A 27,860-nucleotide genomic window follows, 5' to 3' on the forward strand; every position below is an offset into this window, starting at 1 on the left:
GAAAAGGTAGAAGAAAGGGGTCATGGGATAGAAACTCTTGCGAAATTAGGCTATCAAAATGGAGATTGATGCAGTGAAGTTGTTGACTCTATCATGCTCTTATAGAGTGAGAGATTTCTGTCAGAGTTTGTTGCAGCAATCAAATCCAGAAAACACACACAGGTAACTGATGCAGCAGGATTCATTAACTTCTCTTTATATACTTTGTACAGTATACTTTATATACTGTGTTATAAACTTCTCTTTATAACACATGAAACATATATACAATAACAAGAGTGGTTCTTCCAACGTGGTAGAGATGACAAGCAAACACAGGCAGAGGAGAGAACAGTTTCAGTTCAGCAGACTAGTTTGCAGCTTCAGAGCTCAGAGCTTAATACAGACCAAGAGAACCTCCTCTATACAGGGCAGTTAAGCTAAGTCTAAGCCACGCCCAGACTCCTTGCTGTTTCAGTCAAATACTGTTTCAGTTTCCAAACAGTTCCCATTGGCTGACCTTGTTATCATATCTCTGCCAGTCATGAATACACTGACAATTTCTCTGTTATAGGCCTTGCATATTCAGTTGGGACAGAGTTCATGTGGTCAGATGGAACATGGAAAGGATCAAGCTTGATTTTAAAAAAAAGCTTTGATATAAAGCCTCGATAGAAACAAGGTGTTGAGACCCTTAAAAAGAGTGCAGAGAAGAGCAAAAAAGATGATTAGGGAACTGGAGGCTAAAACATTTAAAGAACGGTTGCATGGTTAGTCTAGAGAAAAGAAGGAACTAAGGGTTGACATGATAGCAGTGCTTCAATATTTGAGGGACTGCCACAAAGAAGAGAGGGACAACCTATTCTCAAAGCACATGAAAGTAGGACAAGAAGCAGTGGATGGAAACTCATCAAGGAAAGAACCAACTTAGAACCAAGGGGAAATTTCCAGACAGTTAGAACAATTAATCAGTGGAATCACTTGCTTCCAGAGGTTGTGGGTGCTCCACCATTGGAAGCTTTTAAGAAGAGATTGGACAGCCACTTGTCTGGAATGGTCTAGGGTCTCCTGCTTGAGCAAGGGGTTGGACTAGAAGACCTCTTAAGTTCCCTTCCAGCTCTGTTATTCTCTATTGATCTTTCCCCGTTTGATGTACTGAAATCTTAAGCTGGCTAAGGATAGGGGAATCCAGTGATCAGTACCTGTAGACAACTACAACACAACTTTTGTATTACTTGCAACTTGGCTACGTGCCATCCTTTTTAACTGATGCAGCTGAAGATAGAACCTGGGGCCTTTTGTATGCCCCAGATGTGGCCATCACCCAAGTTGGATTGATGATGGGCCATCAAGTTGGTGTTGACTCTTAACCATTACGCAGATATTTTCCCTCTCTGTAAGCAGGTCTGACAGTTATCAACCTGATTTAATAATTACCAAAATAATTTTAAAATGAAAAATTTAAGAGTGATGATGAATGTGGCAAGTTCCCCAACTCTGGGAAGAGTTTAGCTTTCTGGTTTGAGACTTGAGAGATTGCCGAAGAAAAAGTGCTGATAATTTTATTCTAGGAGAGGCTCCTGTGACCTAACCAGCATTGGGTTTCACATATTCTTACCACCGATTCGCCTTCCACGCATGCACCCGGCCTTGAAAACATGGCTAAATAGGATGGCATTACGCCAGGACCCACCCACAATCGCTGCTACCAGTTCACCTGAACCAGTCCAAACCGGCTGAATACCATCTCTGGTATTCAGCCGGTTTGGTACATCAACCAAGATTGTACAATGCCACTCAGACTACAGGGATCACCAACCGCTGATGTAGACAGTAGATTGAGAAACATACGAACCTATGTCAGCTACTGACTTTGTAGTTTGTATGACTCCTCCACAGCATGTTTTTTCCAGTGAAATACACAGTGCGATCTTGAGTTTCTTGACTGCTGTTATATACACCGGCTGAAAATGAAGCCAGAGTAAGAAATTCCTTTCTGGATTTCAACCCCTTCCTCTCTGGGCTGTGGTGATGAAGAGTAGCATTTTGTCTGACCTGTGCTGACTGTGACCCCTGGTTGGGGAATCTCTCTGCTTGTTGATCTCATACCAGGAGAGCAAGTCTCTTTGCTGTATGTGGCAGGTCGGCCTTTTGAGATGGGATTTTTAATACAGACCGTTTGTGTAAGCCCAGCTGCTGTTTTGCCCTTGTACTTAGCATCTTCCCATCTGATGGATGGATGGATGGATGGATGGATGGATAGAAAGAAGGAAGGAAGGAAGGAAGGAAGGAAGGAAGGAAGGAAGGAAGGAAGGAAGGAAGGAAGGAAGGAAATAAGGCAGGCAGAGCAGGGCAAAGGAAGGAAGGCAGGCAGAGCAGGGCAAAGGAAGGAAGGAAGGAAAGAAAGAAATGTAGAAGGCAGGCAGAGCAGGGCGAAGGAAGTAAGGAAGGGAGGAAGGAAGGAAAGGAAGGAGAGTTGGGCAAAGGAAGGAAGGAGAGCAGGGCAAAGGAAGAAAGGAGAGCAGGGCGAAAGAAGTAAGTTAGGAAGGAAGGAAGGAGGGAAGGAAAGGAAAGGAAGAGTGGGGCAAAAGAAGGAAGGAGAGCAGGGTGAAGGAAGGAAGGAGAGCAGGGCAAAGGAAGGAAGGAGAGCAGGATGAAGGAAGGAAGGAAGGAAGGAAGGAAGGAAGGAAGGAAGACAGAGCAGGGCAAAGGAAGGAAGGAAGGAAAGAAATGTAGAAGGCAGGCAGAGCAGGGCGAAGGAAGTAAGGAAGGAAGTTAGGAAGGGAGGAAGGAAGGAAAGGAAGGAGAGTTGGACGAAGGAAGGAAGGAGAGCAGGGCAAAGGAAGAAAGGAGAGCAGGGCGAAAGAAGTAAGTTAGGAAGGAAGGAGGGAAGGAGAGGAAAGGAAGAGTGGGACAAAGGAAGGAAGGAGAGCAGGGCAAAGGAAGGAAGCAGGGCGAAAGAGGTAAGTTAGGAAGGAAAGAGGGAAGGAAAGGAAAGGAAGAGTGGGGCAAAAGAAGGAAGGAGAGCAGGGTGAAGGAAGGAAGGAGAGCAGGACGAAGGAAGGAAGGACAGTAGGGTGAAGGAAGGAAGGAGATCAGGGTGAAGGAAGGAAGGAGAGCAGGGTGAAGGAAGGAAGGGCAGCAGGGCAAAGGAAGGAAGGAGAGAAGGGTGAAGGAAGGAAGGAGAGCAGGGTGAAGGAAGGAAGGAGAGCAGGGTGAAGGAAGGAAGGAGAGCAGGGTGAAGGAAGGAAGGAGAGCAGGGCAAAGGAAGGAAGGAGAGCAGGACGAAGGAAGGAAGAAAGGACAGCGGAGCGAAGGAAGGAAGGAAGGAGAGAAGGACAAAGGAAGGAAGGAGAGCAGGGCGAAGGAAGAAAGGAAGGAAAATTAGCAGAACTGTTGTCAATTTTACCTGGATAATATTGATAGGCAAAAGATCCATCGTTTCACCATTCTAACAATAAAAAACCTTGAGATGTCCACCAGTGACACGGAAAACAAATAATCGGAACTCTTGTATAACAGTCGCTGAGGCTCATCCTCCACATTCTTTCAGAAGATGCAGCCAGCCTAGCAGCCCAGAATAAATCACCCTGGAGGGCAGCAACTGGTGACAGAAAGGAGGGAACATTCCTGCCACAATATACATTTGCCACCTGGAGATGATGCATTGTTTCTACCACACCGGGTCAAAAAAAACAGCCACATTTGATGCACAGCAGGAGGAGAGGAAGAAGGGAGGTTATTTTGGCTGTAGGCTAGTGGCAGGTAAAAGCACTTAAGCTGGTGGCCTTGAGAAGCAGTTCATCTGAACTCATGCCAGGACAACCTGATAGAGCAGATCAGCCGGGAGTCCATTTCATTCAGCTAAAACATCCTCTAAATCGCATGGAGCTCAAACTCCCAGAATTCCCCAGCTGGGCTGGCTGGCTGGGGGAATTCTGGGAATTGAAGTCCACATGCCTTAAAGTTGCCAAGGTTGGACACCCCTGCTCTAAATGGAAAAAAAATAGGAGTGTCCTTTTCAAGACTGTAAGCTCCTCTTGCCTCTAGAAAGCTGTGGTTTGAACAAAATAGCAGAACCCAGTTCGATAGCTTCTTCCTTAAGTTTTAATGGTCTTTTTTTTTTTTTTTTTTTTACAAATACTGTACATGAGCATCTCTTTGACTAATAAGCAAGTACTGGAGTGCATAACACCAGATAAGTCACTTGAAGGCAAAATCACAACACTGCGTCTCACTTATTTTGACCACGTGATGCTGGGAAATCCACTGGAGAAAGCAATTACGTTGGGAAGAGTTAGCAGTAAAAGGAAAACAGGCCATCAAAGAACACGGTTGCTGGATACCATCAAACTGACACCAGCCAGAGCGTAGAAAAACTCAAAGAAGTAATGCAAGACGGGAAGATGGGGAGAGACGTGGCCCGTAGAATCAGCAGGAGTTGAAGGGGTAGCATCATCACAGCATCTCTTGTGCACCTCCTGCTGGCCGAGAAGAAATTAAATTGAATTCCCTTCATCCTTCAGAAACTCTTGTCTTAATTGTATGATAAAGACAGAACAGCTGAGTTAATTTGGCAGGACGAACCTTATTGTTTGACATCAACAAGCTAAAGCAAGAGTTTTTTTATATATAAAGCTTATATCTTATAAGAGGAAAACCTTTTTCTCCTTCCTTCCTTCCTTCCTTCCTTCCTTCCTTCCTTCCTTCCTTCCTTCCTTCCTTCCTTCCTTCCTTCCTTCCTTCCTATTTCCCAGAATCCGGTGCACAAATGTTTTGGCCCTTCTTCCCCATACTCAACGCATCTTTCAGCTCTTGTATAATTCCAGCCAAATAAGCCATCCAGACAAGGATGTATTTATTTCATGATGCTTATAGAAGGGAAGAAAATCTTCCATCTCCTAGTCAGTGGTGGGATTCAAATAATTTAACCACCGGTTCTGTGCCCTAATGACTGGCTGGGGTGGGCGTGGCCATGGTGGGCGTGGCCAGGGGTGTGTGACAGGCAGCACTCAGCCTCCTGCACCTCCCTGGGAGCGAAAACAGGCTGCGGGGGGGGCGCACCCCCTGTGCCCCGTTTTGGGCCTAGGAGGCCTCCCTGAAGCCTCCTGGGAGTGAAAACAGGCTATGAGGGGAGCACTGCACTCCCCCGCATCCTGTTTTGGGCCTAGGAGGCCTCCCTGTGCTTACCTGGGAGCCAAAATGGGGCACTCCTGGAAGGGGCGGGGTGGGAAGGGGCGGAGTCAGCCAGCAATTTAACTACCAGTTCGCCCGAACCGGCCTGAACTGGCTGAGGAGAGGTTTTAAGGACCACATTCCAGATGAGACAGGGAACAAAGTTAAAAGTGAATAGAATTGGGGATTTTTTTAAAAAAAAGACTATCAAAGTTAGCAGAGGCTTCAATTGCATATACCATTCCCTCTGTGTCTACTCTGAAGTAAGCAAGAGCCAGACAGCAAGGAGGAACAGTATGAAGCTTGAACAAAGTAAATTTATTCATTTCACCTGTTTTGGAATCTCCGATTCTTTCGGAAGGGTTTTATGGCATGATTGCAACTGTCTGTGGTAAATACGTCAGAAGCAAGAAACAAATAGCTTGTACCAGAGTGACCCAGTTTCCAGGTGTGAGATGAGGATAAACAAGATTGTTACGGCTTTATTTAGAATGATGATTAGTAGGTACATGAGAATAATAGCGAGCCTGGGATGAGTTGCCTAAGTGACCACATTGAATTCCCTTCATCCTTCAGAAACTCTTGTCTTAATTGTATGATCAAGACAGAACAGCTAAGTTAATTTGGCAGGATGAACCTTATTGTTTGACATCAACAAGCCAAAGCAAGGGTTTTTTATATATAAAGCTTATATCTTATAAGAGGAAAACCTTTTTCTCCTTCCTTCCTTCCTTCCTTCCTTCCTTCCTTCCTTCCTTCCTTCCTTCCTTCCTTCCTTCCTTCCTTCCTTCCTTCCTTCCTTCCTATTTCTAACCTGGAGTACATGCATTGTTAAGTAGGAATCAATAAAGCAAATCAACAGAAAAACACAGCAGCAAACCCTAATTTCCATAATTTTCTTTAATCTCAATTTCACCTCCTGCACTTAAGTCACAAACTTTAAAAATTGAGGTATTTAATATTTTAATATAATGAATTAAAATCTAAACATTTTTTGGATTTTAATTTTTTTTCTTCCAGAAACCTATTTTTACCACACTCAAAATTCAAATCCCTTCCTTTGATTCTGGATTGCAAATTAATCTAGCTCTTGTCCAAGATACAGTGGAGTTTACACGAGTTGTTGTGCATGCAACTCATGAAATTATTGGGTTAAATATTGCTTGTTTCCCAGTTGGGCAAACTTGGCGGATTTACGAAAGTTAATTGAGACCACTAGGAAAGGCTGTAGACTGGAGTAGAAGTCAAAAAAAGTATCTCAGGAGATAATTAATAGAAAACTTCCAAGAAAGCTGGAAGTCATCCTCAGGAGCCAAACTCAACTCAAAGGAGACATTTATTGAAACTTGTTTGCCTTAGTATTTTGTTATTTTTCTTCTAGCATTAGCACAGCTGCTAACTGAAGCGTGTACTATATTCAACAAAATGCTTTGAATTTGTTATTTTTAAGCAATTCTTAATAACATTTCATGGGGGTGTGATGGCCTAGAAGTTAAGATGCTTGTTGATTGGAAGGTTGGCAGTTCGAGACCCAAGTATTGTGTGATCGTGTGAACTCCCATTCTTGCCCAGTTCCTACCTAGCAGTTTGAAACATGTAAATGCGAGTAGATAAATAGGTTGTCAGGGTTCCAAGTAATATACCCATAGCAACCAGAACTCCGAGGCAGGTAGATTCCTTAAAGAACAGTTTTATTGGATATATCATTTCACCGACTGGTGAAAACCGACTCTAAAGGTTCCCATGGTTTTCAACTAATTAAAAGTAAATTTTTTCCCCCACTTTCCCAAACAATCAGTCTCATGGTCCAGTCAAGGTGCTGCCGGGTGCTTGGAAACTTCACTCCTCCTCTCTTCAGCCACCTTGTGAGAATGTCCTTGGTTCTCAGGGGAAACTATTTTGTTTTGGCTACAAAATGGCCTGTCAGGTAGCTTCAGAGTTGACATAGGTACCCACTTTGATGGGAAGGTAACAGCTTCTGTGCACCTTTGACATGGAGCAATGCTGGCCACATGACCACAGAAGTGTCTTCCAACAATGTTGGCTTCCTTGGCTAGGAAACAGAGATGAGCACTGCCCCGTAGAGGCAAATGCAACTGGACAGGGAAAACTTTTACCTTGACAAACATGTCATTATTTTCGAGAGAACTGCTGTTGTTTCAGTATGCCACGTTTGTTTTCTTAAGATGGAAAGTTATTCTCATATTTAGCAAATGAACGGATGCTGAGGAAGTGCTATAATCTTCGTCAGCCAGCAGTTTCAGCTACATTGTGAATACACAATAGTGGTCCTCTTTAAACCCAAAACCTCTCGTGTACAAACTAACGATAATTTTGCGACGGATGCCGTATAAACTTGACTGCATGTAATTCCAATCTCTGCATTGGGATGTTTTGTGGGCACTTGACGTTTGCTTTTTTTAAAATTACTTTGCGCTGAGTTGTCCTTTCAGGATTGCAAACCCCCCTCCCCCTTTCCATTTTGCTTACTAATGAAGCCCAGCTACTAAAACCTATTATCCTGTGCATGAGAATATCGGTTTGGCTCAGCCGGTTCGATTCCTTGATTCCTCAGATTCCTATTCCTTCCTGGTTTCCTGCTCCACAGCCATGGGCTCAAACTCGGTCCCTTCCCCCGGCTTCCTCAAGCTTGAACCTTGGCCTGTCTTCCTAAACTGCCAGATTAACCCCTTCTTGCCTTCCTTCTCTCCTTCCTCTGCCTCTCTCTCCTAGCCGATTCTTCCACCAGCCTTAACCTTGAGCGATCAGCTCTTGCTCGAAAGCGGTTTACATTACAAGGCCTTTCCAACCGCAGAGCCCTACCCAAAGGTAAACGCCTCCACGCCTGTCTTCCATTCCATTTCGCCATCCGCCATCGCTGCTGCGGCTTCATTCCCATCCCTCACGCACTGCAGTAAAGTTTTTTTTTCCGACAGCCATTTCTTCCGTTTGTGCTGGTTGTGCATCCGTGCCTTTCACAGAATGTGCTGATAACATGCATGGAGTGAACAGGGGGTGTTTCCCCAGCCCCCCCCACCCCCAGGTGTGGAGATAAGCCTTATGGCTTACTTTACCTTCCATAATTATTTTATGGAAACATTACCATATCTGGGCTGTAAAAATCAAAGTAACCACTAGATGGCAGCAAATACTTCCACATTTAAGGATCTCACTGCCACCTGTTGGTGAGCGTCTGGCATTTTTTGTGGCTAAGTTGTTCTTGTGAATATATTTTATAAGCCCTCCTGGCCATCAATTTAGCCATAAAATGTGTCTTTCTTAGTGATTTGGCATCACAGCAATCCGGTAGATTCTATAAGATGTTACGAATCAAGAATGAGGACAATTCTACTTGAAGCCCACATCGTCTGAAGGGCACCGAGGGTGGGCAGAATTGCTTTTCAATTTATTTATTCATTTTTTGCATGTTTCTACCTCACCTTTAACCTGCATCTATCTGCTCTCCCAGATCCAGAGTCTAAAGAGAGAGACGTTCCCCGTCGCTTTTCCTTAGCTTCCTCCATCAACTCCACAACTAACACATCTTCTCTAACTAAAGGTATGGACATACTAACTAACCCATTAGTTCAGTGGTGGGCAAATATGGCCCTTTTATGACTTGTGGACTTCAACTCCTAGAATTCCTGAGCCAGCTTGGCTGTCTCAGGAATTCTGGGAGTTGAAGTCCACAGGTTGTAAAAGGGCCACAGTTGCCCACCCCTGCATTAATTGCTTAATTTCCTGTATGTAAATTGCTGCAAATACTGCTAAAATTATACAACAGAGCTGGTGTTACACCTTGTAAGGCTCAGAGAAATGGGCCATTGTAGTAGCAAGAGTTTTAGTATTGGAATAACACTGCCATTTGTGTAGTTGCGCCAACAGATTAATACTCCAATGAAGGAACTCTACTTGCTAGATAGGTAGTCCTTGTCTTATGACCTCAATTGGGACCAGAATTTTTTGTTGCTAAGCACGGCAGTTCTTAAGTAAGCTGCATCTGATTTTACGAACTTTTTTTGCCATAGTCATTAAGTGAATCGTATAGGGTTTCCTGCCTGAGCAGGGGGTTGGACTAGAAGACCTCCAAGGTCCCTTCCGACTCTGTTGTTTTGTTCTGTCTCAATTGTTCAGTGTATCATTGTGGTTGTTAAGCAAATCTGCCTTTCCCCGTTGACTTTGCTTATTGGAAACCCCCTAAAACGGTCACAAATAGCCACCACGGAACCGCAGAGACCCTGCAACCATTGTAAATGCACGCCCGTTGCCAAGTGCCCGAATTTTGATGTCGTGGCCATGGGGATGCTGCAAAGGTTGTAAGTACGGTTACAACCAGTTGTAAGTCGTATTTTTCAGTGCTGTTTTAACATTGAATGGTCACTAAATGAATGGTTTTAAGGCGAGGACTACCTCTAATGCTATGATATAATCTTCTGATACGAATCAAACCTGGGGGTGGGGAGAGAGAAATTCTTTGATTTTGGTGCAGAATTCTGTATTTGAACAGTGTTGATTGGTTGGGTCGTACGACAGCCATAAAAAATGCTTCCTCTTCCAAACACAACTTTGCAAACGTTTGATCAGTTTTCTATGCATCTCCAGCCTCTTGTGACATGTCAGTCAGTTAGAAAAGCAAATGGAAAGTATTGTAAACCTACCAATTAATATTCTGGATACACCGAAAGGCGACGAAGGGAGAGGAAAACCAAGGGCCAACTTTGTAATATTGCATGGAAAACCTTTGGATTACCAAAATATTAATTTCTCTTGGAAACCTGTGATTCAGTTTCTATCATGATACTCAGCATGTTATCAATACTTAACTGAGTTTAGTGGGTCTCTGAAGTTAAGTGGGGGTCATCCCGGTTAACCCTTGGATGGGTAAATTCCAGAAAAATCCCAGGGCTGTTAGCTTAGACTGGCAAATAAAAAACACGTCAAGTTTTTCAGAAGAGTTGCTGACAGAGATAATTGCATGAAATTACCAAGTGTGAGATGGATGCAATTACCAAGAGCCGAGTTTGACTTAAGGACATCTTTATTATCCTAGGTCCGTGATAGCGAACCTATGGCACGCGTGCCACAGGTGGCGCGCAGAGCCATATTAGTGGGCACACCAGCTCAGCTCTGGGGCGCTTGCGCACGCCGGACAGCTGATTTTCGGGCCTTCTGGGCCCACCAGAAGTAGGGAAACAGGTTGTTTCCTGCCTCTGGAGGGCCTGGGGGGTGGTGGGAAAGGCCCGTTTTTCTTTCTTACCTGGCTCCAGATCCTCTCTATTTATCTGGGAAGGGCGAAAACAGCCTTTCCCTCTCCCTTGGAGGCCCTACGGAGGCTGAAAGGGCCCATTTCCCAACTCCCAGTGGGACAGGAAGTGACGTTTTTTTCTGTTCCCAGCCTCCAGAGACTCCTAGAGAGGCTCCTACAGACTCCTAGAGAGGCTCCTACAGACTCCTAGAGAGGTTCTGGAGGCTGGGGACAGCAAAAAACATCACTTCCTGTCCCGCCGAGAGTTGGGAAATGGGCCCTTTCAGCCTCCGTAGAGCCTCCAAGGGAGTGGGAAAGGCTGTTTTCGACCTTCCCAGATCCATAGAAAGGATCTGGAATCAGGTAAGAAAGAAAAACGGGCCTACCAGGCCATCATGTGCCAGGAGCGGGGGTGGGTGGGGTTGCGTGTGCATGTGCGTGGGCACGTGCATGCGTGATCCTCCCCCCACCTCCCCTCTCCTGGCACGCGATGGCAAAAAGGTTAGCCATCACTGTCCTAGGTTATATATCTGACTAGAAACATGGTAATGCAATATTTTATGTAAGTCAAGGGTGTCAAACTCAAGGCCCGCGGGCCAGATCTGGCCCGTGATGTGGCTAAGTCTGGCCCGCAGAGCTGCCCTTGAGACAGCGAAGGACCGGCCCCCAGCGCCTCAGCTCTGGCCCAGGCCAGCCAGGCGCTAATCTATAACTTGATGGCTGCCATCCAGGCTGGAACACAGTCAGCCTTAGAAGGAAGGAAAAAGATGGGAATGAGAAGGAGAGAAGGACAGAGGGGAGGGAGAGAGGGAGGAAGGAGGGAGGGAAGGAGATGGAAATGAGAAGGAGGGAGGGAGGGAAGCTGGCCACGCCTACCCCGGTCACATCCACCCCAGCCCCCAAGCTTAACCACGACCCTGATGCGGCCCTCAATGAAACAAGAGTTTGACACTTCTGATGTGAGTCAACATTTACGCACTTTCCGCCGTGCCCCCAAGACTTTTTTATTCCAACAAGCTGGGCTGGCCTAACTTTTTTAATTGCTTAATTTTAATTTGTTTTTTAAAATGGGGTGTTTTAATTAGTATCGGCCAAATTTGTTTAATATGTTTTAAATTGTTTTTTAAATTTTATATTGTATGTGTTTTATTTTGGCTGTTCACCGCCCTGAGTCCTACGGGAGAAGGGCGGTATATAAATCCAAATAAACTAAACTAAACTAAACTAAACAAACTTTAATCGCTAAGGGGGAAAAAACTAAGGGGAAATTTAATATCTATCAATACAAAAATGTATTCTTATGGTCAACATAATATTTAGAGGCTCTGTTGTCCTATCCATTTTTAACTTCAATTTTCTACAGTCGGAGAGAATACGGAGACAGAGTTTCATGCGCTTTTAGAATAGAATAGAATAGAATAGAATAGAATAGAATAGAATAGAATAGAATAGAATAGAATAGAATAGAATAGAATAAAATAGAATAAAATAGAATAAAATAGAATAAAATAGAATAGAATTCTTTATTGGCCAAGTGTGATTGGACACACAAGGAATTTGTCTTGGTGCATAGGCTCTCAGTGTACATAAAAGAAAAGATACGTTCATCAAGAATCATAAGGTACAACACTTAATGATAGTCATAGGGAACAAATAAGCAATCAGGAAACAATATCAATATAAATCGTAAGGATACCAGCAACAAGGTTACAGTCATATAGTCATAAGTGGGAGGAGATGGGTGGTGGGAACGATGAGAAGATTAATAGTAGTGCAGACTTAGTAAATAGTTTGACAGTGTTGAGGGAATTATTTGTTTAGCAGAGTGATGGCGTTCAGGGAAAAACTGTTATTGTGTCTAGTTGTTCTGGTGTGCAATACTCTATAGTGTCGTTTTGAGGGTAGGAGTTGAAACAATTTATGTCCAAGATGCGAGGGATCTGTAAATATTTTTTGACTCGTGCAGTATACAGGTCCTCAGTGAAAAGCAGGTTGGTAGCAACTGTTTTTCCAAGCCAAGCGAGCAGGCCTGGCATCATCTAACTGTATTTCCAATCTTTATTATCTACAAACTTCGCACAGGTCCCCTTGTTCCTGCGGTTAAAGTCAAGAGGCACGAAATCAAAAGCGACCCAACTCCTTTCGGTTTTGAAGGTACAGCTCCCGAATCCATGCATGCTGTTGACTTGTAGATTGTCCTTTCTCACATCACCCACTAACATTTCAAACCATTCTCTGAATCGCCATATCAAGATGAGCTTTGTTGGTTGACCATCATTGTATTATTACCTGTCGTATCTATCTCTGAGCACTCAAAGGTGCTTTTTCAAGAGGCAACTGGACTTCCTTTGTTTTTCCTTGGCGACGTTTCGCTTCTCACCCGAGAACTTTCTTCACAACTGAACAAATCAATTAGTTAAATCTATATATTATTATTTTTTTAAGGCACTCAGTCACAGTTCTGCTTCTCCTGTCTCCTTACCTGTTATTGTTTTGACGTGAAACTCTAAAATGACATGATCAAATATAGCCTACAAAATATCTATTTTTGTTCACGGTTCAATTCATTCTACTTTTATCTATTCTTAATCTTCTCCATTTCCATCGGTCATATTTGAATGAATGCAGCTCTGCCTTCATCTGTCTTTGAGAATGCTAACCTCTAGTGGCTTTGACTGCATGCTTACCTGTTGCGTCAATCTTTTTACCTGTGCTATGTTTGGTTGATGCTAATCTTGTTTTATTTGCTAATCAGTAATCACACGAAATGTCTTGGCAGTCCTACTGTGACTTATTGACTGCATGCTTTCCACGTTCAAATAGCATTGGCATGTAACCTCTGTCAGACTTTATATTTTCTTTTAAATCCAAAAATGTAAAAATTATAGCATTCACTTAGTGTGGAAGAGGATATAAAATTATTCTGGGCGCAGGAGAATTTTAATATCACTGCTCCCTCTAGTGGTAGGAAAGTTCTGTTTGTGACACCTCAAGTCTCTATGAAAATGTCAGATGCCTTTCTCAGGGCTGTCAAACTCGTGGTCCATGGGCCTGATGCACTGGCCACACCTACACGCGGTTTAGCAAAGGGGAAAAAAGTCACAATACGTCACGTGATGAAACCATGGCGACGTGAGTTTGACACCCCTGCTCTAGATTTTTTGCAACTCCTGGCCTTTCCGTAGTTTGATTTACCATATTTTTCGGAATATAAGACGCACGTTTTTCCTTCCTAAAAGGGGGTGAAATGTAGCCCCGCCCACCCACTGGCCCCCACCCTTTGGCCTGTGCCTCGTAGCAGTTACCTCCTTGCAAGCAAACAGCAAGAAAATCAGCTCCTTTCAGCTTCAGCACAGCCTAATTAGCACAAGTTGATTGGATCGGCCTCCCAACTCTCAGCTGATTTGCTCTCAGCTGTTTTGCACAGGGCTCTGCTGCTTGCTGCAAAGAGATAAATTGCTGGAGCAGATTTTTTTTTCCTTGTGCTAATCAAGCTATGCTGAAAACAAAAATGAAAGTAAAGCAGGCTCTTTGCTGTTTGCTGCAACGTGGCAAAATTGCTCAGAGGCAGAGGGAGATTTCTTTTTCTTCTTTTCCTCACCAAAAAAGGTAGGTGCGTCTTGTACTCTGAAAAATACGGTAACCATGACACCATTCCCAGACAATAGGATGGATCTCCCATGTGTCCATAATAATACCTTTATCTTGATCCCAGTCCACAGGTGAGATAGACTTACAGGTAGTCCTCAATTTACGACCCCAGTTAAGACCAATTATTGCTAAGCGAGACAGCTGTTAAGCGACTTTTGCCTCCTTTTTACGACCTTTTTTGCCACAATTTTGCCACAATTTTGCCACAATTAGGGGACACAGTGGCTCAGTGGCTAAGACACTGAGCTTGTCGATCAAAAGGTTGGAAGTTCAACAGTTCGAATCCCTAGTGCCGCATAACTGGGTGAGCTCCTGTTACTTGTCCCAGCTTCTGCCAACCTAGCAGTTCGAAAGCACATAAAAAAAAAATGCAAGTAGAAAAATAGGGACCACCTTTGATGGAAAGGTAACAGTGTTCCATGTGTCTTTGGCGTTTAATCATGCCGGCCACATGACCACCGAGACATCTTTAGACAGCGCTGGTCATACGTGTGAAAAATGGTCCTAAGTCACATGTTTCAATGCAGTTGTAATGGTCACTAAATGAACTTTTGTAAATCGAGGACTACTTGTATACCGCTTCATAGTGCTTTCACCCCTCTCTAAGCGATTTACGGAGTCAGCATATTTGCCCCCAGCAGTCTGGGTCCTCATTTTACCGATCTCGGAAGGATGGAAGGCTGAGTCAACCTTGAGCCAGTCAGAATCGAACTCCCAAACTGCTGGCAGCCAGCAAACAACAAAAGTAGGCTTCAGTACTGCATTCTAACAACTGCGCCACCACAGCTCTTAGTAATACAGTCCTTCAATGTTAAGTTCTAAATAAACTCATACAACATGCATTGCCCCAGTTGGGGAACAGCTTTTTAAAATGTTCTGAGGAGATTTAGAAGCAATTGGCAGAACCTTCTCTAAAAATATCGCAGTCCACTCCCCTCTTAATGTGACTGCCAAGGGCAGCTGGTCTTGCTTTCCAATTTGTCAATGTATATAGCAAAGACACCAATAGGTGAGGCTCTGGTTACGTAGCTGAGGCTGCCATCTTGATTTTGTTGATGTTCTATCTAACAGTCTCCACTGATCCAGAGTAAGGGGTCCTGAGGAGACCTGTTTTCCTTAACACAACCTTTGATCTTTGTCAAGGAAAGTTTGCATGCTCACCATTTCATCTTTAAGATGGCCGCCAACCAGCATTTTTAAAATTATAGAATACTCTGCTTCCTATCCCAGATGCCTTTGAAAGCACCCTCTTGGCTCAAGCTAACTCCAACGCCGTTTCCTCTGCAAGAATGGTACCCAGATCAGCTTCACAGACAGGTAAAAAGAAATCAAGAGTATTCTTTTTAAGATCAGATGCTCATGCGCTTGAGAACATCTTTGGAGAAAAAAAGGATCTGGTATGGAGAAAATTTATCTGGGTTAGCCCCATGAAATGGACTGAAACTCTTTTACACAACAAGAAGCCCTAGATTCTTAAAAATGCGCTCAACACTTGGCTGGGGTTTGTGCCAGAAGCCTCTTGATTGATTAAAGCATGAAAAAAATCATTTTTATTTTCTATTGACCATCTAAACTTTTTTTCTACCTTCGACTTCAGTTGTATTCTATTTATCCATCCTCTATTTTCTTTCTCCCTGTTTTGAAAATCATAAACTCTTCAGAGGGTTGACTTAGCTATGTTGCTTCGTGAGTCCAGTTGATTCCTGGTGGCTTCATGGACACAGGGCAGTTTTCTTGGCAACGCTGCTGAAATTGTTGCCTATTGTCTTCTTCTGGGATGTTTTTTTTTTCCCCAACTTCCCAGGGATGCCCACAGTCTCTGGGGCTCTCCAGAGGTCTCCCGTCCGAATATTAACAACTGGCCGAGCCCAAAAATGGTCAAGCAGAGGTTGTCTCTTTCAGAACACACCTCATGCGTTGCTGATATTCTCATCATGTTGTCATGATTAAAAGAGTCCAGAGAAGGTCTATACTCCAGTGATTCAAGTCCTAATGTCGTGTGGCGGTGTGAGCTCCCGTCACGTGCCTCAGCTCCTGCCAACCTAGCAGTTCAAAAGCATGTAAATGCAAGTAGATAAATAGGTACCACTTTGGTGGGAAGTTCCCAGTGTTCCGTGTTTCACCATACACTTTACACTGCGGCATGATGACATGCTGGCCAGATGATTGTGGAAATGTCTTTGAACAGCACTGGCTCACCGGCTTAAAGAAACAGAGATGAGTAAAATCTGTTAGAGTTTGTTGCAGCACACACAATCAGACAATTCAGCAGGATTCAAAACTTCTTTATATATATAATAACACATAAGGCAAATATATAATACCTATGCTGGTCTTTCCAACATGGTAGAAAGAAAAGATTGTAAGTAGGTACAAACAGAGGCCAGGGACAGCAAGAGTCAAGACTCCTCCTATATACAGAACAGTTGAGCTAAGCCATGCCCAGGCTTCTAGTTGTCTGAACCACCAAACAGCCCCCATTGGCTGACCTTGTTGCTATGCCTATTATAACTCATGAACTCTTATACACTGACAAAATCCACAGGGATTCCTTTACGTTTTGTCATGATTATGATTTTCAGAAGAAATACCTGTTTTGATTCTGACACTGCAATCTTCAATAAAGCGATGCTCTCCAGGTGTGTTTTAACTGCCTGACTGAGCCAATACCGTACAGGACGCGATCCCACTTTTAAATCATCTCTTCTTCCAAAAATCCCTAAATATTATACATCGCGTGTCTTAGAAGCTGACTGTCAACTGTCTAATATTGATGGACTGGCACTTTTTAGAAAAAAACAATCTTCTAAACAAAAGGAACAAATTAGCATTGTATAATATATGAATTATTTCGGTAAAGGATTACATTTAATACTTTAATAAATGCATGCATATTAGGAGAGAGAAATTGGGCTAATCTCGTTCATCAAGAACTAAAGAAATAAAAGCAGGAAAGTAGCTGGACTTCGGCACTATGGCTGAGCAGCACACAGAAATCCCAGCAACCCAGGAATGCAATGCTGATTTGGGGAGTTGAATTTGGGGCTACAATTATTATTATTATTATATTTACAAGACTCCTTTTATCTTATCTAAATCAAATATCAAATTTGATTTGATATCTAAAACGCAACAGGAGATAATGCCAACTGTGTTTTTTTAATGAAGGTTGGCCGAGCAGACAGATGCCATCGCTAGATACATTTGAGGACTTCGAAGCCATCCCATCCAGCACTGAGGACCTCTCAAACTCTTCAGATCTGGATGAAGACAGCCACCCTTCTAATGTAGGTAACATCCTTCTGACCTTCGTGCAAGATCTAGACATGTCAAAAAGACCAGTTTTACCCAATTCCGGGCTACAGGTCTATTTCCAAGATGGTTTTGGGTTGGGTACTTCAAGGATCTTTAATAATAGAGGTAGTTCTTGCATTTGCTGGAGAAAACAATTATGTTTGGAAGAGTTAGCGGTAAAAGGAAACCAGGCGCCAAAAATTACAATGGTTGGACACCATTAAAGCTGGCACAAGCCAGAGCATAGAACAACTCAACGAAATTGTGCAAGATCAGAAGTTGTAAGGAAATCTGGCCCATAGAATCCCCAAGAGTTTGGCACTTCTGAATGGATAAGATCATCACCATTTCTTGCGTAAAAACCACTTGCTTAACAACTGTTACGAAGTTACAATGGACTTCAAAAAAACTAGTTGTGACCTGTCCTAGTACTTAACAATTGCCACACTTCCCCTCCGGTCACACGATTCTATTTCAGGTGCTTGGCAACTGGTTTGCCTTTATAACCAGTTAAATTGACACCAGGAAGGCCCAGGTTCGAATCTGTGCTTAACCATGACTCTTCTTTGGGTAACTTTGAGCCAATCACTCTTTCTCAGGCCAGTCTATGCGAGTTGTGTCCTTTAATGCTCAAATGAAATACCTTTTTGAGAATGTGTGGTAGTGTTTTTTTTTTAAATTTGATTTATATGCCGCCCTTCTCTGGAGACTCAGGGCGGCTTACAATGCGCTAAGCAATAAGCAATAGCCTTCATCCTTTTGTATATTTATACAAAGTCAGCTTATTGCCCCCACAACTGGGTCCTCAATTTATCTACCTTAGAAAGGATGGAAGGCTGAGTCATCCTTGAGCCTGGCGAGATTCGAACCTGCAGTAATTGCAGGCAGCTGGTCTTAATAACAGGGTGCTTTAGACCACTGTACTACCAAGGCTCTTTTGTTGAAAACAGAGGTCTTCAAGCTTGGCAACTTTAAGATTTGTGGACTTCAACTCCCAGAAATCCTCAGCCAGACGGGAGTTGAAGTCCACAATTCTTAAAATTGCTAAGTTTGGAGACTCCTAGCTTAGAAGAATATGTGCAGTAAACTTGCTTTTAAATTGAGCTTCAGCCTCAGCGCTAAGTATAGAACATTGAGAATGTCAGAGATGTCAGCCTTGAGAGTCCAGACAAGAAAACACCTAGAAATACCAGCATTAACTTTATGCCTCTTATCTGACTGTTCTGTCCCCACTACACGTTAGTCTGTGTGTGCAGCTCAACATGCAGCTAAACCCACCTATCCTCCAATAAAACAGACCGTGTGTGTAGATCTGAATGCTTTATTGAAAGAACAGGATATGGTGAAACGGGGGAAAACAGGGATACATACAACAAGAACCAAATACAAGATAGGCAGTATTAAGTTACTGCTCAACATAACAATTAATAAATACAAGCAATTTAAATCTCACCGGCGATGCTCGTGTGGGATGTGGGTTTGTCCAGTGGTGGGATTCAGCCAGTTTGAGCCAGTTCGGGCAAACCGCTTGTTAAATTTCTGGCTGGCCCCTCCCCTCCCTGCCCCATCCAGGGGTCCCCACGTGCCCGTTTTGGCTCCCAGGTAAGTGCAGGGAGGCCTACTAGGCCCAAAACAGAGTGCAGGGGGTATGGGCACCCCCCCCCGTGGCCTATTTTTGCTCTCAGGGGGCTGCAGGAGGCCGAATGCTGTCTATCACACCCCCTGGTCACGCCCACCATGGCCACACCCACCCACCCGGTCATTAGGGCAGAGAACTGGTTGTTAAATTATTTGAATCCCACCACTGGGTTTGTCCTTGGATGACAATGTGCCACAGATTAAGATGGATTCTTTTTTGTGCTTCTGACTTCTCCAAATGCTAAAGGAAAATGGAGTCTGGCTTCCCAGCATGAACTTGTTTGAGAGTGTGGGCTGATGGGTAAAATGGGTAGGATCATCTTCAAACAATATACTTGGGGCATATTTGTCTCTCCGGCCACTAGATGAGGCTAGAGGGCAACAACAATATATAAAGATCATATGGTGTGGCATGACATCGACTATTGTCTAGTCCATGGTTTTTTCTCCTGTCCCCCAAGGTCATTCTCACATACCATTACAGAGATTAAAATGTAGTCACTGCTGTACCAAATATTTGTAGATCATTTATATTTATAATATTTGTATACCTCCTTTCTCTTTTCCTAACATGCTTATATTAATGAACATTTGCAGTGTATCAGTGACATACCGTTGGCTATTTTCAGAAATAACTATCTGTGGCTTGGTTTCATTCATTTTTAGGGATCGAATCTATACCGGGTAGAAGGGAGTTTTGATACCTGCTTCCCAGACTCCCTCACCTTAGAAGAGGGCGATCTAGTGCAGTTTATTCAGGAAGGAGAGAATGGACAATGGTAAGTAAATGATATACTTGCTCATACAATTTTTAAATCATAATTAAAAGGGAAAAAATGCTTTCCCCTAGGTTCTTGAGCCCTACTCTGAGCCCTGATTTCGGCGAGAATTAAATTAGTTAAAAATTTTCCCTGTGCTCCCAGGAGCATCAAGTAAAATGATACCACCTTGTTGTTTTGCTAGCTGATCCATGATCATTTGGTATGCTTTTTTCTGATCTTGGTTTTATTGATCATAGCCATACATTTGTCCTCAAGAATAATCAAAGACTTGTTGAAAATGTCCAGACCAAATGTAATTTCTAATGTTGGATTTTCCCCCTTACCAGAGGGAGACTGCTTGTGGAGTACTGTGAAGCCATTACCATGGCAACTCCATTGTGCTGCACAGTAGAAGTCATTTTAAGGCAGTACAGTAGAAGCCATTTTAAGGCACAACAGGCTGTATCTTAACAGAACACACACCCGAAGGTGTGTTAGGGATGTCTTACCCCCATAGTATTTCTTTCCAGAGAGTAAGCCATCTGTGTACCAAGTTTGGTTGAAATTGCTCAAGGCATTCCAGAGTTATGCTGGAACATACACACACACAGCCATTTATATATATATAAATATATATAAGATTTTGGATGTGTCTCTGAACATTCCCCTACCTCTGATTGCTTTCTGCAAGAAGTATTTTTATGTGGACTAACTTTATTACAATCCTATATTAACCCAGAAAGATTGCATGCTATATACAGTACCAGCAGTGGCTGAAATGTGAAAAAAAAAGGAAATTATTTTTTTTTCTCCCTCCAAACTCAGGTTAGTGAAGAAGCTAGTTTCAGAAAAAACAGACTGGATCCCATCCAGTCTGTTACAACCAGCAGAAAGTGAAGCCAACAGCAGTTGTAGAATCAGTAATTCAGGTAAGCCATAGCAAAGTTTGAAAAGTTTTATGTTTCTAATTTAATTCTGCATTCCTAAGCAGTAAAAAAATTCTGGCATATTGTTTCTTTGAGAAGACAGAGCATTGGTGAACCAAACTATTCTCATCCTATTAATGTACTCATGAATATCCCAAATTTGAGGGGATGCAGATTTTTGTTGTTGTTAGTTGCAAAGTCATGTCCGACCCATCGTGACCCCATGGACAACGTTCCTCCAGGCCTTCCTGTCCTCTACCATCCTCTGGAGTCCATTTAAGCTCACGCCGACTGCTTCAGTGACTCCATCCAGCCACCTCGTTCTCTGTCGCCCCCTTCTTCTTTTGCCCTCCATCGTTCCCAGCATTAGGCTCTTCTCCAGGGAGTCCTTCCTTCTCATTAGGTGGCCAAAGTATTTGAGTTTCATCTTCAGGATCTGGCCTTCTAAAGAGCAGTCAGGGTTGATCTCCTCTAGGACTGAACGGTTGGATCGCCTTGCAGTCCAAGGGACTCGCAGGAGTCTTCTCCAGCACCAGAGTTCAAAGGCCTCAATTCTTTGGCACTCAGCCTTCCTTATGGTCTAACTTTCACAGCCATACATTGCAACTGGGAAAACCATCGCCTTGACTATACGCACTTTTGTTGGCAGGGTGATGTCTCTGCTTTTTAGTATGCTGTCTATAACAGCTGGTCATTTGCATCCTTTTTAGAGGGTCGTTGAAGCACTTGGAGGTTTATCTGTGTCCTTAGGGTCACCTGAGTGGTGCTCCTGGTTCCTGTAGTCTGCAATTTTTCCTCTGGAAATCCATTCCCATTCCCACACCATTCAAAGAGCGTTCATCCCAAATTATATAGCTAAAAGTCTGTAGAGTTTCTCAGTCATCCAGGTCATGGTTGTCCCAAAGGTGCTTTTTCAGGAGGCAACTGGACTTTCTTGTTTTTTCTTTGAAGACGTTTCACTTCTCATCCAAGAAGCTTCTTCAGCTCTGCCTACAGGAACCATGAGCACTTACTCAGGTGATCCTGAGGGACACAGATAAACCTCCAAGTGCTTCAGCAACCCTCTAAAAGGATGCAAATGACCAGCTGTCTGCAAGGAATATAAATCCTTCCATCCAGTCAGAGCTGAAGAAGCTTCTTGGATGAGAAGCGAAATGTCTTCAAAAGAAAAAAGAAGAAAGTCCAGTTGCCTCCTGAAAAAGCATCTTTGGGACAACCATGACCTGGATGACTGAGAATCTCTACAGACTAAAAGTTACATTGTTATTACTGATACTGTTGGTGCATTTTCCCATTTCAGATGTCTACAGCGATACCCACAGCTCTGCATCCACAAACTCAGAAATGAAGATGGGAGAGCTGAACCGAAGTTTAACAGCTGGACAGAAAGCTGGAAGCTGAGCAGACCAGGAAACATCTCCTCAGGGTTCAACCTTTTCTGTTTACCTGCCGATGCTGGACCAAATTGCCTTTTTTTCACCCAAGCTCCAGATTTCACACTTCAATATTTTGTCAACGTGAAACACATTAAAAAAAAAAAAGAATCTAGTAAATTTCAAAATCGACTAAACTTCAAAGGTGTCCGAGTTACCTTCGTATTCGACAAAACACACTCATCGTATGCATTTTTATATTTTTTTTGCACTGCATTTTTGACTGTCGAAATTAGCCTAAATTAGACGGACGACAACAGATTGGGTTGATAAACCCTCAGCTTCGGGGCAGAGTGATGGATTCTCAAAACTCAAATCACCAGATCCTCAAGGTGTCGTTCTGTTGGGCGGAATGAAAAGTGTTCGTTCGCCAGTTTGGATCAGCTGCTCAGCCACTCGTTTTCCGTGGCTCGATCTAACTTACCTGCTGTTATCTCAAAGACAATCAAAACCAAGGGAGCCCCCCCCCAAAAAAAGTCGAAGCTGAGTGACGACGGAGAAAGTGCAATTCCTGAACCTGAGCCAACGGCCACACCTTTGCACGACAGGGAAAGGTGTCACTTGCTTTGGGTTATATGTGTAATCTTTTGTCTCTACAGGGTGTTTTGGATGCTAACTGGAAGCAAATACGTAGCGTGAAAACTCAAAAAAGGGGATGAGGAAAGGGCTTTCGTGAAGGCAATTCTGGGATGTGGCATCGACATGCCAGCTTTGTTCCCCCTCTGGAGGTTTCGCATCCAGTTCTGTCTAATGCTGCAATTCAGTGCTTTACACTTGCGTGGAATGCGTTTGGGCATTGTCCTGTGCTGGGCTCTGGATTAGGATACAGAGTTTCTTCCCCACCCCAATATTTACTGAATCCCCATATAATGTCTCTCTCCCCCATAACCCCCCCCCAAAAAATGAGGTACTTGCAAAGGGAATGGTTGCCAAGGAGAATGTGCTGTTGCTTGAAAGTTTCTTGCCATGTCATATTTCGGGGGTGGGGGGGAAGCATTGCAGCCCTCTCAACAATATCATGAGTTTGCCATAAGTATAAAATAAAATTAGCTTGCTTCAATTTAAAAGCTCCAGAGGCTGATTAGAGAATACAGGGACCTAGTCCAACCCCCTGCTCAAGCAGAGACCCTATCCCAGTGTTGGCGAACCTTTTCAGCACTGGGTGCCAAAACGGGAGCCACACACGTGTGCCGGAAACCAGAACAGCAGGCTCCCGGTGCACATGTGTGCGCCAAGAAGATGATCTTCCGGTTTCCAGTGCGCATGCTGGTCTTTGCGCATGCACACAAGCGCCAGAAATCGGAAGACCAAGTGGTGTCAGGTTTCGATGTCATCTCAAATAAATTGCACTCCCAAACAATTAATCTTTGCTGAAATATTCCATTTATTGAGTACGACAGATCTGGCCCCGACTTCGTCGTAGCCGATACTAACCCTCTGACCCCCAAACCCTTCCCTTTCCGTTCCCCAATTCTCATCTTCTCATTGGCCATCTTCCAAGTCAGTCTCCCCAGCTTCTGACCTCACCCCACAGGAATGTTCCCCCCCTCCCATCCCATCTCCTAGGGGATATTATCTACAGAGAAAATAAGTAGGTGAAAAGTCAAGCCTCATCTTTTTATGGCAGCATCAGAATGCTGACAAGTGGCCGGTGGGCATGTGCGTGCAGGAAACCGGAAGATCATATTCCTGGCACCCGCATGCGCACCAGGCAGCTACTCCTCCAGTTTCCAGCACTCCTGCACATGTGAAGACCAGCTGGCCGGCGCATCGGAACCCGGAAGAGCAACAGGCAACGACTCACATGCCCAGAGAAATGGCTCTGCGTGCCACTTCCAGCACATGTGCCAAAGGTTCACCATCACGGCCCTATCCAATACTTCTCAACCTTGCCCGCTTGAAAATATGTGGACTTCAACTCAATTTTACCCATCAGCCCATCAATCATGCTGGCTGTGAAATTCTGGGAGTCGAAGTCCATACATCTTCAAGCGGTTGAGAAATACTCACTGCCCTATACTATGGCTGTCCGATCTCTCCTTAAAAACCTCCAGTTTTTTTCATTTAAACCTCCAGGCATTGCAATTTGCAGGATTCAAGGTGCACGTCAACATCAGAGGGAGGGACTTATATTGTGAAAGTATTTTGCATGAATTCTTCATTTTGACGATGAAGGGGGAAAGCTAGTTTCTACAAATCTGCCTATAGTGTCATGTTCAAAAATGTTTTTTTTTCCCCTGAATATAGGAATAGGATGATTGAGGAGTGCTATATAAAAATCTGATCAATCAAGAGAAATCCAAAGGTTTTTTTCCAATCCCTGGAATGTGGCAACACCGCATAATCTGAAAGTTGCATTTCTGGGGTCTTAGCAATGCCTCTTGACTGGCACATCAATAGGTAGATGTGCCGCTTGAATGGTTTGACTGATCTTGGAATCCCACCATAAAAGCGGAATTATTTCCCGGAATAAGGCTTTGTCCTGTAAGCCTATGCTAAAATGTTAGGCCAGTGGTTTTCAACCTATGAACTGCAGACTCCGGGGGGGACCACAATGTCGTCAGAGGGGGGGGTCCACAAAAGCTTGAAAAAAATGTTATGATTTAAATCTTGAGTTAAGTCTTGGTGGGCCAGAAAAGGTATTTAAAGGGGGTTTGTGGGGGAAAAAAGCTTGAGAACCACTGTGTCAGGCCATTTTCCTGCTGAATTTGCAACATTACAATTTAGTTTAAGGCAGCGTTCCTCAGACTCATCGACCCCCTTCATGAAATGTTTGATCATTTATCGACCCCCAAACATTTATTATATGAAAATAACAAATACGACTTTAATTAATAGTACTACAAATCATAATAACAGCAACAGCGGCAACTCTCTGGATAGTCGCATCAATCCTTGGGAGGGGGGGGTCATTACTGACCACTTTGGAACCTTGATTTAGGGCAAGGATGTCCAACTTGTTAACTTTAAAACCTGTCAACTTCAACTCCCAGAATTCCCCAGGCAGCTATGCCGCTGCAGGAATTCTGGGAGTTGAAGTTCATAGGTTGTAAAGGGGCCATCGTTGCCCACTCCTGACTGGTGGTACAGGGGAAGCCTTGCTAATGCTTTCCTGGTGCAAGGGCTCATGGGATAGCAGACGTTCCGGAGGAAGGAAGGAAGGAACTTTGTCATAAAGTGGGTGCTGGGGACAAGAGCAGTTGAGAAATGCTGGCTGGCCAGTTCTGTGAGTTGAAGTCTGCAAATCTTAAAAGTTGTCAAGGTTGGGCACCCATTTCAGGAGTTTTAAGCTCCACATGGGCTTCCAGATCACCTGGTATTCCATCACACAAACTGAGCCAAACAGTATGAGACAAGAGTGTAGCCTATGTGGTATAAACTAGTTCTTTAAAGCAAGGGTCTTTAGCAACGTTAAGACTTGCGGACTTCAACTCCCAGAATTCCTCAGCCAGCTATGAATTCTGGGAGTTGAAGTCCTCAAGTCTTAAAAGTTGCCGAGGTTGGAGACCCCTGCTTTAAATCATGCACGTATGATAAGACTGGTAATGAGGGATTGTAACTTTAAAGCAGCGTTTGTCCACCTCAGCAACTTTTAAGACAGGTCGACTTCAATTCCCAGAATTCCTCAGCCAGCAAGGGAATTCTGGGAGTTGAAGTCCACCCGTCTTAAAGTTGCTGAGGTGGACAAACGCTGATTTAAACAACGGGAATCCCATTGGGGCATCTTTTAATTTCTGATCTGCTTTCCTAAGTACTACACTGATCAGGAGTCACAGTGACAACAAGTTTGAGGCATGTAGATAGGGGAGGAAAAGATTCTTGCATTCCAATTCAGCAAGCAAGGCCTGGTTTTCTGTGTGTTTGCATTTGTCAAGAAGATGCATGTTACACACTCGCACACTCCAGGGTCCTTTTGAGTTTCCTTGATCCAGAGACGGTTGTTATATTGATTTTTTTTTAAAAAAAAACCCTTATACTGTCCAATTTTAGTGGCATGATTAGGAGGTTGGAAATTTGCAAAAAATTGGCGATAAAATACAGTTGAACTTGGCATCCAGTACAGGACCTATTTCTGCCCTTACAGAACGGAGAACATGTTCAGACACAATGGATAGATTCACTTAGGAACACACTGTGGCACCTTCTAGCTATATTTGCATTACATTCCCTAGCTTTCCCATTCTTTCCTTAAATACACTGAACAGCTTTGGAAAAAAAAACATCTGGGGATCAGAAAGATAGCACGCTACAGGTAATCCTCGATTTGCCACCCTTCGTTTAACAACTGTTCAAAGTCACAACAGCCGTGAAAAATGGGACTTTCCAACCGGGCGGGATCACACTTACGACTTTTGCAACATCCCCACACTGTCACATGATCAGAATCCGGGTGCTTGGCAATTGGCTTATATTTATAATAGTTGCAGCGTCCTGGAATCACATGATCCCCATTTGCCACAAGTAAAAGTTAATAGGGGAAATCCAGATTAATTTAACAACCGTGTGATTCCTTTAACAAGTGCAGTGACTCACTTAACAACCGTGGGGGGAAAAAACCCAGGCAAAATTCACATATCATCAACCGCCTTGCATACCAACGGAACCTCTGCTCTCCATGGTGGTCACAAGCTGAGGACTATCTGTATTTAAAATCCTCCTCTGTACTGTGTTAGCCCCAGAGCTGCTAAATTTTGCTGCTAAAACTCCTGCAAATGTTATTTGCAGGGGCGTCTGCGGGAAAGGAGTTAAAAAAGGAAGAAGAAGAAAAAAAGATGGCGGCCATGGCCACCTAATCAAAGCCCCACCCCTTTTTATACAGAGAAAAGAGGCGGGGCTTTGGTTGCATCCTCTTGATGGCCGCTGCCTTGACTTATCTCTTCCCTTAAGATGTCCTTGATTACTCGGCCCGGGATCTGTGATTTTTAAATTTGTTTTCCACGTTGAGGATAACATTATTTGTGGTTCATCATAGCTTGGAAGAGCAGCAGGGAAATTCTGCTTCCTTCCTTCATTTCTTGTTATCAGGACCGAATGTATGAATGTACTCCAAAAATGTGTGTTTGTGTGAAGCTGAACTTTCTGTAAATAGACCATTACGAACTGTGTAAAACCAGTCCTTTGTTTTGACTTTCTAAGAATTATAAATACCATGTTGCAAAACCCTTGCGATCTTTTTTTCCCCTTGCTTTTAAGCGCGACGTGAAGCTGAGCTCAATCCATCTCAGAAGATAAAACCGAAACGCAAAGACTTAAAGGAGATTTGGCGTTAATCAACCGAATCCGTCGTTTCTTTCTTTTTTTTTCTTTTTCCTTTTGTTAAATGCAACAGCAAGATTATTAGCAGGGCAGGCAGGGACCTTTTGCCCATTTGTGAAAGGAAAAAAAAAATCTCCTTTCTGAAAGCTAAACATTGATTAGGAGGAGTCTATTGCTGTGATCAAGGCCCGAGTAGTGATTACCAAACACAATTCAATCCTCAACAAACTTATTTTATTAAAACAGCTGAGAATTAATTCATTCTCAGCTTAGTCCAAAACAAAATTCTTCATAACCAGTCCATCGGCCTTATCACCAACCTTTGATGTCTTCGACAACTGGCCAAAGGCTTTTCTTGGCAAAAACCTCCACAAAGTTCAAGAGACGCTGACAAGAAGCACTGGAATCAACGTTGCTTTTCTACAAAGAACCCAACGGCTCATTGCTGCTCTTTTAAGCCTTATGGGAGTGGCCAATCATCTTCTGGCATTACTCCTGAGTT

The 27,860-nt window shown here is 43.5% G+C and overlaps 1 protein-coding gene across 5 annotated transcripts in view; it reads left to right on the plus strand.

Annotated features, from left to right (window-relative positions):
• Nucleotides 1–23,169, plus strand: part of MCF2L2 (MCF.2 cell line derived transforming sequence-like 2) — a 229,075-nt gene extending 205,906 nt beyond the window's left edge. For 2 of the 5 annotated variants that reach the window (XM_034438891.3, XM_034438890.3), the window contains exons 27-34: nt 7,888–7,983; nt 8,624–8,713; nt 12,482–12,553; nt 15,281–15,367; nt 17,219–17,337; nt 19,649–19,761; nt 20,569–20,672; nt 21,970–22,246. In XM_034438891.3, the coding sequence (XP_034294782.2) occupies nt 7,888–7,983; nt 8,624–8,713; nt 12,482–12,553; nt 15,281–15,367; nt 17,219–17,337; nt 19,649–19,761; nt 20,569–20,672; nt 21,970–22,070 (782 nt within the window). In that variant the 3' untranslated portion in view covers nt 22,071–22,246. Of the gene's footprint in view, nt 1–7,887; nt 7,984–8,623; nt 8,714–12,481; nt 12,554–15,280; nt 15,368–17,218; nt 17,338–19,648; nt 19,762–20,568; nt 20,673–21,969 lie in introns of all 5 variants that reach the window. The other 3 variants (XM_034438892.3, XM_087872485.1, XM_034438893.3) reach the window with 3 other exon arrangements.
• The last annotated feature ends 4,691 nt before the right edge of the window (nt 23,170–27,860 follow it).

The sequence above is a fragment of the Pantherophis guttatus genome, chromosome 6 (genome assembly GCF_059756535.1).
Source record: "Pantherophis guttatus breed Tessera chromosome 6, ASM5975653v1, whole genome shotgun sequence".
NCBI classification, from domain to species: domain Eukaryota; kingdom Metazoa; phylum Chordata; class Lepidosauria; order Squamata; family Colubridae; genus Pantherophis; species Pantherophis guttatus.